This window comes from Typopeltis vanoorti, chromosome 3, assembly GCF_054136105.1.
Source record: "Typopeltis vanoorti isolate ZY-2024b chromosome 3, IOZ_Tvanoo_1.0, whole genome shotgun sequence".
NCBI lineage: Eukaryota > Metazoa > Arthropoda > Arachnida > Uropygi > Thelyphonidae > Typopeltis > Typopeltis vanoorti.
The window spans coordinates 133,088,839-133,101,207 of record NC_143551.1 but is presented as its reverse complement, the minus strand read 5'-3'; the positions used below and the strand labels follow the sequence as shown (position 1 = coordinate 133,101,207).

The following is a 12,369-nucleotide window of genomic DNA, read 5'->3' as shown; positions in this document are numbered from 1 at the left end:
TGGGATTGAATGCGACGGATATAACGTGTTCAGGAGTGACAGGGTGAATAAAAAGGGGGGAGGAGTGTTATTGATGATAGCTGATGAGCTGCAGCCAAGGAGTATAGAAGTTGAACTGCAGGATAGAGAAAAGAGCACATTTGAGGCTGTTTGGTGTGAGATAGAATCTAGCAGAACAAAATATACAATTGGGTGCTGCTATAGACCAGGTGATGGAATACATGGTGGGGATAGTATGCATAGGCAAATAGAAGAAATGAGTGGAAGGAGGGTAATTATTATGGGTGATTTCAATTATGGTAACATTGACTGGAAAGAGGAGAGGGCACACGGGAGGAAGGAATTGGATTTTATGTGGTTATTAAGGGACAATTATCTATGGCAACATGTAGTGGAAAATACCAGGGGGGCAGAGAGTGCTGGACCTTGTAATTGCAACTGAGAATGTGGCTGTAACGAACATGACCATGTTGCCACCAATTGGTGAGAGCGACCATAAGGTCATGACTTGGGAGGTGGCCAAAGGAGTGGAATTTACAATTAAGACAGGGTACATGTGGAATTACCGAGCTGGTAAGTATGACAAGCTTAGGTGTGTGCTTGGCTCAGTGCCATGGCATGTAAAACTGCAAGGGCTGGATGTTGATAGTGCATGGGAGGTGGTTAAGAACTGTTTGCAGGAGGCAATGGTTGACTGTATACCAAGAGTCCGAATAATAAATCAAGTAGGGGTTAAATGGATGAATAACACTATTAAGCTTGAGCTGCAAAAAAAGAAACAATTGTAGAGGGAATTTAAGGAGAAAGGTGACCATCAGGTGCAGGAACAGTATAAAGCTCAGGCCAGGATGGTAAGAAAAGCAAAAGCAGATTACGAAAGAAAATTGGCCATGCAGGCTAAAGAGAATCCCAAACAATTTTTTCAATATGTTGCAAGTAAAAGGAAAAATGCTCATGGTAGAATGATCTTAAAAAATGCTGAGGGTAGGGAGGTAACCGAATCAGTCGATATTGTGGAATTACTGAGCAAGCACTTTGCAAGAGTATATCATCCAGGTGGTGACTTTGCAGGAATGGAAGAACCAACAGCTTATACTGGAATTGTGATGAATGAAGTAGAGGTAACTAGTCTATTACAGAACCTCAATGTCAATACATCTGTGGGATTGGATGGTATACCAGCTCGTGTCGTATGTGAAGCAGCTAAAGAATTGTCAGTGTCCTTGACCATTTTGTTTAATTTGAGCCTCGGGTTTGGGTCAATCCCAAGGGGGTGGAAAGAGGGGAAAATAGTTCAGCTGCACAAAGGTGGTTCCAAGGCTGCTGTTGAAAATTACCAGCCAATCAGCATAAGAGGAATCATTATCAAGGTCTTAGAGAAAATAGTCAAGAGGAAAATACAAGATTGAATAGAAGAAAATGGGATACTGTATCGGGGACAGCATGGTTTTGTGAAGGGTAGGTCATGCCTCAGTAACTTGCTCACGTATTATAACACAGTGACGGCTGAACTGGATAAGGGTAATGGGTTTACAGTGATTCTACTGGACCTTGCTAAGGCATTTGACAGGATACCACATGGAATTCTAATCAGTAAATTGCAGCATATGGGGATGGACATAGGGTTGGTGAGATGGATAGGAGGGTGGTTGACGGAGAGATATCAGAGAGTGGTTTACTCAGGAGTAGAGTCCACAAGACGGCCTGTGACTAGTGGTGTGCCACAAGGAACTGTTCTTGGACCACTGCTGTTTAATTTGTTCAATAATGATATAGGAAAGGATCTGAGAGGAACAGTTCATTTGTTTGCAGATGATGCGAAGTTGGGTAGGGCAATAGTGAATGCAGATGACGTCAAAGTTTTGCAGGATGATTTGGATAGATTGGAGGTCTGGGCTAAGGAGAATGGATGTCAATTTAATGTGGCAAAATGTAAGGTTATGCATTTTGAGGTGAAAAGATTGGCGGCAGTTTACTGCATTGGTGGAACTGTGCTCCAGGAAATTGATGAGGCACGAGATTTAGGAGTGTTGGTGGATAAGGAATTGAAATTTAGGGGACACATTGCAAAAGTGGCCAAATCAGCTCATCAAATCACTTGGTTGCTGAAGAATACGTTGACAAGCAGGTTATTGTTCCTCTGTATCGAGCCTTGATAAGACCCCATCTCGACTACTGTGCCCAGATTTGGTCACCTAGGTTTCTTCTTGATGGGGAGGAGGTGGAGAGGATCCAGAGGCGAGTGACCAAGATGATAGCAGGTCTGTGGAATGAACCTTATGAGAACAGGTTGAGGATTTGTGGGTTGCAAAAATTGGTTGATAGGCGGAGGAGGGGAGATATGATTGAGACATTCAAATTACTGAAGGGTTTCTATAAAATTAATTCAGAAGATATTTTTGAGAACAGGGCTGGTTGTGGGTGGACTAGGGGACATCCATGGAAACCTGGCAAAAGTGTGGTTAGTAAAGGTGTTAGAGCTGGGTTCTTTACTTTTAGTAGTGAATGAGTGGAATGCACTCCCTGAGTCTGTGGTGGATGCTGTGACAATGAATGAGTTTAAGGCGAGGTATGATAGATACTGTATGAATGTGGAATAGTTGTGATGAATATGATTTGGGGTCTCGCTCGATGAGTCTAATGACTCCCTGGAGTTGCCCGTAATAATAGTAATAGTAATAAACAATCACAACCATTGCATCCTCAGCTTCTAATAAACTAGGATTTCTCTTTTGCTCACAATGTTATTTCACTTCTAAACAGCTGTTGACCTTATACAAATCACAAATCCTTCCAGCTATTGAATACTGCTCTCGCATATCAGTGGGGATCCTAAGAGCTCCCTGAAAAGGTTGGATTCAATACAGAGGAGAGCAATTAGACTTATTAATGTTAGTGACCCATATCTTACCAACTCCCCCTTCCCCCCACTTTCGCACAAATGTTTGGTTTCTGCTCAATATGTGTATTCTACAAATATTTTCATGGGAAATTTTTAGCTGAAATAGCATCAATAATTCCCCCCATTTAATACTATGCTAATTGGAACATGTGCAGCTTCTATTCAACATCCCTTCACTGTGCACCTTGAAACCCACAGAACAAGTTTCTTTTCTTCCTCCTTCATCCCTGCAACTGCTGTATTGTGGAACAGTCTTCCCCTGTTGTGTTTCCCAAGGAATACAAATATACAGTCTTTTAAATCAAATGTAAACAAGTTTCTCCTTTCCCAGTCCACTACCCATATATGGTACTAATGTACTATAGGTTTATCAACCAACCTCTCGTGTATGGGCCCAAGTATTGGTGGGTTGATATAATAATAATAATAGACTAAGTGTAATTGTCAGTTTAATATTGTCACATGTGAGGTCTTACTTTGGTAGGCAGGGTATATAATTAATAGGAAAATTTTGAAGGAAGCGGAAGAGATTTGGGAACGATGGTGGATAGACTTGAAGTTTAGATGTTACGTTGCTAAAATTGTAAAAACATCACAACAGACTGTGGCAATGATGAGAACCTTGACATGCAGAAACAAAGTAGTTATGTTCCCCTTGTATAAGGCCATATATGGCCTGATCAAAGCCTTATACAAGGGAATCATGGATGTTGCTGTAGGCCAGGGAAGGAATACAGAGTTTGAGGAACAGTTCAGGCAATTTGGTGAGTGTAAAAATGAACGATGAACGATCATTATGGGAGATTTTAACTACAGCACTATAAATTTGGGAAGTATTAAAGTATTAAAGGAATGGAATTCTGGAATTCTTGAACAAATGTTTCAGACAGCATCTAATAGAAGAAACAAGAGGCTCAGACAGTTTTGGATTTGGTCCTGGCATCAGTGGACCTGATTGTAACTCTGCAACTGGGATTATTTCTGTACCCAATTGGAGAGAGAGAGCGACCATGTGGTCTTTATTTGGGGGGATGAGTAGGCATGTGGAAGTGTCAAAGAAAGAAAGAAATTTATGTGGAATTATTGCAATAATCACCAACCTTATATTAGAAATCAGCTTGGGAAGGGAGATATCACTACATGGTAACTAATTAAGAAATATTTATTAGAAGCAATGGCAAGAGGATACGTTGAGTGAAAAAAAAAAGATTTGGTATAAAATGGATAACTAATGATATCAAACAGGAACTATAGACGAAAAGGAGAGAATGGAAAAAGTATAAGGAGAGGGATGGAGAGCATTTGCATAAGGAATGTAAGACTTGTTTAGGAAAGTGACTAGCATAGTAAGGAAAGCTTGTTTAATGATTACTGTTGGGGTGTTTGATCCTGGAAAAAGGGGGAGGTTTATTAGTAGAGGGATGGGAAAAATTCCAGGTTTGGAAGAGGAGAGTGACAAAGTATTTTGTTACAAATACTAAGATGTCTAGATGCCAATAAGGCAAAGGATGGGATTTTACCATGTTTTAAGAGAATGCGCAAAGGAACGGACAGTGCTGTTTTGACTTGGCTTTTCATTGAGAGGGGATGGCTATGAGAAAGTTATCCAAGGAGTGAAGGAGGATAAGATAGTCCCATTGCATAAGGGTGATAGTAGAAACTATAGGCTAGTTTGTATTTCTTGTATAGTTATGTTTTTTTTTTTTTTTTTGGAGAAATTAATGACAGATCATATACAGCATTGAGTAAATGAGAGTCATGTTTTCTGTTTGGGTCAGCATGGATTTAAGGGACACTTTTGTTTCTGTAATCTAATTGCCTTTTTATAATAAAGGAACAAGAGTGGTTGATGAGAGGAAAGCATATACTGCCTTTGTTTTTGGATTTTACAGTCATTTGGCAGGGTGCCATATGAATAGCTGATAATTAAACTACAGTATATGGATTGGATATCAGGTTAGTGAATTGGATTGGGGATTGGCTGTTTGATAGATATCAAGGAAGCAGAAGGTTACAGGTGCAGTCCCTCAGGGCTCTGTATTGTGTAACCTTTATATCAGTGATGTTGTAGGAAGATATTCAGTATGCAGATGATGTGAAGCTGAGAAGGGTTATTAGTTACAGTGCCTATTTGAGTAAGCCATACAGATGGGTAAATGAATAGAGGTGCCAGTTTATTGTAACTAAACTAAATGCAAGGTGTTTAAATTTTGGGATCCATCAACGGCAAGTTGTATACTCTGTTGAGAAATTGAGAAAAACTTGAAGATCAAGTGATATATTGCAAAAGGTTTTGAAGGTAATCCAGAGGATTGTTGCAATACTGAGGATACTGATCATCAAAGATAGAAGAAAGCCCTGATCAGACCACATATGGATTATTATGCTCAGATTTGGTTGCCAAGATTAGAAGGGGATAAATTAACCTTCTTGAGGGCACAAAGGTGGATAACAAAAAACGATACTAGGACTATGAGGACTGAGGGCGTTCAATTTGGTCAATAGGAGAGATGATATGATTGAGACATTTAAATTGTTAATAGGTCGAGTTGACACTAGGGAGTTCTTTCATATATATGGTAGATCAAGGGAGGTGGGGCATTCCTGGAAGTGGTAAGAGAGTAAGGAATGTTTTTCATGGTTGGACTGTGGAATGATTGCCTGATAGTGTAGTGAGAGCATGAACAGTGAATGAGTAAGGAATGGTAGAGACTTCATGCTTTTTAAGATGGACCTCCCAGGTGAGTCTCACTCATTGGAGGTCCTGAATAATAATAAAATGAAATCACTCTAATCAGGCACATGGCAAGTGCAAAACCAAATTAATAAGAGTTCATTGTGCAAAAAACATTTTTAAAAAGATTCAGAATTGTAAATTTTTATGTAAGGATGTTATTTGCTCACACACAACACTTACAATGCTTTGATATGAGCACAGAATTTTGGGTGCCTGGGTTTCTTGGATGAGAGTGGGGGGGGGGGGGTAAAGGATTCAGAGGCAAGTGACCAAAATGGTGACGTACATGACATGAAAGGACAAGGAGCACACACCCATGAAAGTTTATTGTGTGTTATCAAGGACTTGAGGATGAACAGTTTTGTTTCAAGAGTGAATGACTAGAATGGGTTATCTGGGATAGTTGAGAATGCTTAAAGGAGTGAAAACGAATTTAATAAAAGAAAGATCTGTGCTAAGTTCCTTACCTCTGGACTATGAAAGAACCACTTTTGACACTTTTCTACTCTTTTAGCTGTTGAGATCAGTCTAGAATCCTATGGACACAGCAACAACTTCCTCTATTCGGGTGGTATCGTGCAGCATGTAGGTGTTGAAGTTTACCAATTCGACTTCATGTAAAATGTGAAGCATGCAGTTATGTACTTTTTTCCAAGGAGATATGGATAGGCATTTAGGATAAAATGCAATTTAAAGCATTCCGAATTAATAAAATATGCTATTAGAAAGCATTAAATTAGTTCCATGTTTCTTACAAGGAGATATGGAGAGACGTTCAGAAAATTGCAACTAGAAAATATATAGAAAGTAACTTCTTGCTTTTATTTAGAGCAACAGAAAACTCAAAACAGAAATTGAAAATATGATTAAAATGAGTTACCACAAATGGTTGAATTCCAAGGCAGTAGAAGCAAAAATAGAATACCAAAGAAATAGTGCTATTACAATGGAACAATTTTATAACAACTAGAAAAGGATACATATCAAGGCCACGAAAAAAAAACCTAACCAATCTGGAATAATAGATACATGAACAAAGAAATTAAAAAAAAAAAATGAAAAGACAAAACAGTAAATAGAAAAATTAGTAACTTGTTTTCAGGTTACTCATTTTAGAGTAACTGTTATGTTATTTCATTTTATTAAAAGAAATAAGGATGACTGCAATAACTATAGAGAAATTAATCTATTAAATGCAGGATACAAATTATATGTATGTATATTAAGACAAGCTAAAATAATAATGTAGAGGGCAAACTACTGGAAGAAGGAAATGAATTCTGAAAAGGCTGATCTAGCAAATACTCGGTTTTTACTCTAAAATTAATAATTGAAAAGGGAATTTCAGTAAGAAACATTGGGATTGTATTCACCATGAAAACGCCTTTGATAATACTAACAAACAATTGTTTGGTGTATTTAAAGTCTGCTAATGTTGCAGACTATTACAGTCTGCAAGAAATTTATACATGAAATAGCTGTCAAATTAGAACAAATATCAGAATAGAAAGACATTAAGAGGAGTATAGTAGGGATGTATCCCTATCACACCTGGTTTCCACCCAGCAGGTTGTGGGTTCTAATTTCACTGTGTGCATGGTTGTTTGTAAAAGCCTGCTCTGGACAAGCTTGTATAGCTCCTTGGGTTTTTTTTTTAAATTTTTTTTTTTACCATTCTAGAAAAATTATTATATCACACCTCCAGGGAGTCCAAAGACTCATCGAGGGTGGGCATCAACTCTTCATCTCACTACTCTACCAACCTTCTTCATCTAACACCAATGCTATCTACAGCCAACTACCACCACTAGTGCTTTCACAGACAATCACAAACATCCATGCCCACGGCAGGATTTGAACCGCAGCCTTTTGGCTGGAGAGCAGATATGCTAACCACTCGGCCAACCAGGCCAGCTATATATGCTATTATTTGCAGATGACCAAATTGACCAAAGGAACCATGAGAACTGAAAATTTTAATGTGATATACAGTGGAGTTACTGAGACCAAAGAGCACAAGCAGGAGTCATGATTTGGATTCATAACTCCCTTTCAAAACAGTTAAAACATTATAAATTATGGAATGAAAGAATAATAGAAGCTAGAATAAAAATAGATAGAGGCTATTTAACAATAATTGGTTTATATGCCCCAGAAGAGGGAAGAGAACAAGATAATATTGATTTTTATAATCAGCTACAAAACATATATAATAAAATAAATAAAAATGATTATGTAATTTTAGCAGGAGACTTAAATGCAAGAATTGGAAACACGAAAATTAATAATAATATAGGAATACATGGAGAACATACTCTAAACAGGAATGGTAAAAAATTGATTGACTGTAGTTTATAATAACCTAAAAATAATGAATTCCTTCTATAAACATAAAGACATACATAAATATACTTGGGCAGCAAGAGGGTGAAAATCAATATTAGATTACTTTATACTAAATGAAAAGACATCAAAATTTTTACTAGATGTTAGAGTTCACAGAGGATATGAAATAAGCAGTGACCACTTCCTTGTTAAAATAAAATTAAGATTACCGCCTAAATGGCTATAAGCAACAAGAACAGAAAGAAAAATTGAAACATTTGTTTATAAAACTAGACTATTGAATGACACAAATGTACAATGGCTGTATGAACAAAGAATTAACCAATATCTAGACAAAATAAAACAAAATGAAGAAGTAAAAATAGAATGGCTTAATATAAAAACGATACTAAATGCAGCAGCAAATGAAAGCTTAGGAAAGACCAAAAAATTCAATAAAAGGAAAAAACCGAAGATCTGGGATGATTCAATGAAAGAAATAATCAAAAAGAAAAAAGAAGCCTATCACAAATTGTTAAGCAGTAAAAGATTAGAAGATGAAATAGAATTTAAAAGAATAAGAGCCATTGCTAAAAGAGAAGTCAGAAAAAGACATAGAGAATCATGGAACAAATTTGTTTCTAATTTAGAACATGATTTATATAAAATAAGACCCAATGTATATAAAATTTTGAAACAATGTAAATACCAAAGAAAACATAAAATTAAACACTGAATTGAAATTAGAAGAATTTCTAAATTACTACACAGAATTGTGGACAGACAAATATTTTAAAAAAAGACAACTGGCAAACAATTAATGAAAAGGAAATAACTAAAGAAGAATTAGAAATCAGCCTGAAAGAAACAAGAAACGGAAAATCACCTGGAGAAGATAAACTAGGTTTAGAACTATATAAATATGCAGGAACTAGATTCAAAGAAAGACTCTTATTATTTTTAAATAAAATTTATTCAACTGGTATCCCCCCAATAGAATGGAAAAAAGCAATTGTGATTCCTATCTTTAAAAAAGGTAATAGAGATGACCCAAAAAACTATAGAGGTATCAGTATACTAAATTCCTGTTACAAAATATATAGCAGAATCTTAAATAGCAAACTAATGAAATATTCCGAAAACTTTATTTTAGAAGTACAGAATGGATTTAGAAAAGGACGCTCATGTATAGACCCGGACTTTTGCTGGGGTGGGGGGGGGGGGGGGTGGGGGGGGGGGGGGGTGGGGGGGGGGGGGGGTGGGGGGGGGGGGGGGTGGGGGGGGGGGGGGGTGGGGGGGGGGGGGGGTGGGGGGGGGGGGGGGTGGGGGGGGGGGGGGGTGGGGGGGGGGGGGGGTGGGGGGGGGGGGGGGTGGGGGGGGGGGGGGGTGGGGGGGGGGGGGGGTGGGGGGGGGGGGGGGTGGGGGGGGGGGGGGGTGGGGGGGGGGGGGGGTGGGGGGGGGGGGGGGTGGGGGGGGGGGGGGGTGGGGGGGGGGGGGGGTGGGGGGGGGGGGGGGTGGGGGGGGGGGGGGGTGGGGGGGGGGGGGGGTGGGGGGGGGGGGGGGTGGGGGGGGGGGGGGGTGGGGGGGGGGGGGGGTGGGGGGGGGGGGGGGTGGGGGGGGGGGGGGGTGGGGGGGGGGGGGGGTGGGGGGGGGGGGGGGTGGGGGGGGGGGGGGGTGGGGGGGGGGGGGGGTGGGGGGGGGGGGGGGAAAGTAAACGGCATAATAACTGGTCTAGCCATAAATACTGTTACAACTTGAACAGTGCATAAACCGTTAATCTATCAGTAAATTATTTACAGCTTTCAGTACATACAGACTACATGTAGCAGCACTCAATGTTCTAAATGTCCTCATTTTTGCCTTCATGCACACCCGAAGTTGGAGATGCCATATCTGGTGGCATGCACAACATCCAACAGAAATTGAAACATCAGGAACCTCAAACAGGCACCTTGTAATAAAAATGAGCATTTAAAAAAAAAAATGCTTGTTTTTATTTTATAAATATTCAGAAAATTTATATTGACATTCATAGGTGTGATGCTGTTATGCATGCATTTCTCATATTTACTATTGTACACCTATCCTACATTGTAATACTGAATTTTTTTGGCGAGGAGGGGGGAAACTGAATCAAGTATTTGCATGTAGTAGTAATACACAAGTTAATAGTCAAATATTGTAATTATACAATATGAATGCTCACAATTTTCATATGAACTATCACATAAAATGCATAACCTGATTGTTTCATCCACTATCTAACTGGTTTACTTCAGTGAGGATCATCACAAAAGTATTACTTACTGGTTTATGTATACATCAGTTATTAAGTGTCAAAACATGTTTTGTGTGTTAATGGTACATGTATATGTCCATCACTAATGTTTTATCATGTTTTCAGCATTCTTATTTATAATTAGTTGCTGTCATCTCTTAAATTTTAAGGCCTTCCAGGAATTTCTACTGAAATTTGTCTTGTGTCTTTAAAAGACTGCTTAGGCAACAGTAAACATTGTACAGATATCCCTCGATTAATGCGGTTAATTAATCCCTCGATGTCACTGCTTATATCAAAATCGCATTAATCAAATCTAATAATCAATGGCAAAAAGTACAATTTGTCCCTGATCAATTACTGTACTGATAGTTCGTTTTATATGGTACTCTTTTAGGAAAGATAAAAAATGAATGCAAAGTAAATGTTTAATAAATACTTGCACTTACATTAGTTACTGCAATTTTTTTTAATCAAAAGAGGTTATAAAGAGTCGTTTGAACAATTTTAGTTTTTTTCTTATCGGCATAAATTTTATGATAAGTAAAATGACTCTCCAGACCTCGGCAAACAAGCATTCTTCGATTAATATCTGGATCTATATCCATTACTTGCTGCATAAGCGATTCTAAACTGCAAAATATTTCATCCAGTTCTTTGACTGTTATTTCCTTTGGAACCTCATCGTCACATTCCATTTGTTCGTTATCTTCACATGTGCATTGTTCAATTTCAAAAAGATTGTTGTCATTGCAATCTTTTGAATTTGAATCCAATAATTCTTTAACATCTTCTGCATCAACACCATCAAAACCGAGGTCTTCACCAATTGCAACGATTTCTTTGACCACGTTGTTCACAGGATTTTGAAAACAAAGTCATTAGCGCATTCTGGCAGAAGGTTTTTCCAAACAGCTTTCATGCAACTAGAAGACACTTGTTCCCACGAGTCACAAATGTTCTTAGTTGTGTGTTTAATGTTTAAATTTTTTCCAAAATTCGTGGAGCATAATTGCATTTTCTCCCATTGTTGTTTCTACTGCCTTTGAGAATGGCTTCTTAAGAAAATAGGCTTTGAAAGTTGCAATGACACCCATTACCATGGGTTGTAGCAATGATGTTGTGTTTGGTGGGAAAAATAAAACTTTCACATTCTCACACAGATCATTAAGAGAATTTGGATGACCACGAGGCTAGCAGCCTCGTGGCATGAGCATGATTTTGCATAAATTTAAAGGTGCGTTAATCAAAACTCTTGCCGTGTATATCAAAGGGTTGCTGCGATAATCAAATCCGCATTAAGCAAGGGATACCTGTATTTGATTTAAATCATTTCCAGCAACCTGTAGTTTTTTTTTGTCTTGGCAGATTTTTAAAAAAAATCAATCCCATTCTTTTTTTCCTATTTTATGTTTTTTATTTGTAGCAGAATGTGTTTGAATGTGCAATTTGCACATGTTAAATCATTTATAATAACTCTTTTTTTTTTTCTCCTCCCTACTTTGCCTTATCAATATATAGGAATAGAGGCAGAGATAGGAGAGAGAGGTCTTGGAGTAATTATCGCCGAGATGACTTTAAAGGTTACAGAGAAAGGGAAGCATGGGAAAGAGGAAGCAGTCAACATTATAGAGACAGATATGATCAGGGAAGACGAGACTACTATCCTAAACAGTATGGTAGATATAATTAGTAGCTGCATAATGTTTAAGGACTACTACTACCACACTAAGAAATTTTTCTTAATTATATTCATATGTTTTTTTCACTTCTGAAAATAAAATTTTCTTTACATTTGACATACTATCTGATGTTTTCATCAGAAATTGGAAAGTGAATTGCATATCATAAAAACTTGGGTATTAAAAAAAAGTGAGGATTTTTGATGAGTCAAATTAATCTTTGTGTACAGTGAATTCTTTTCACAATTTTTCACAATAAGATAGAATGACAGCTGGGTTTTTGTTTTAAATTATTGTTGAAAATGTCATAACATTAAAATCCCAGTCATCATATTTATAAATAGTGATTTACCATAAAGTATGAGTGTAGCACTTTATTATTGCTCTTTCTGTTTAAAATTGTTTTGCACCTCTACCTAATAAAATTCAAAGTTCATTCATATAT

At 38.1% G+C, this 12,369-nt stretch overlaps 1 protein-coding gene across 1 annotated transcript in view; it reads left to right on the top strand.

Annotated features, from left to right (window-relative positions):
• Window positions 1-12,141, top strand: part of LOC150108578 (uncharacterized) — a 47,989-nt gene extending 35,848 nt beyond the window's left edge. The window contains exon 2 of the mRNA XM_090416022.1: window positions 11,764-12,141. Coding sequence (XP_090272148.1) covers window positions 11,764-11,935 — 172 coding nt within the window. The 3' untranslated portion in view covers window positions 11,936-12,141. The remainder of the gene's footprint in view (window positions 1-11,763) is intronic.
• The last annotated feature ends 228 nt before the right edge of the window (window positions 12,142-12,369 follow it).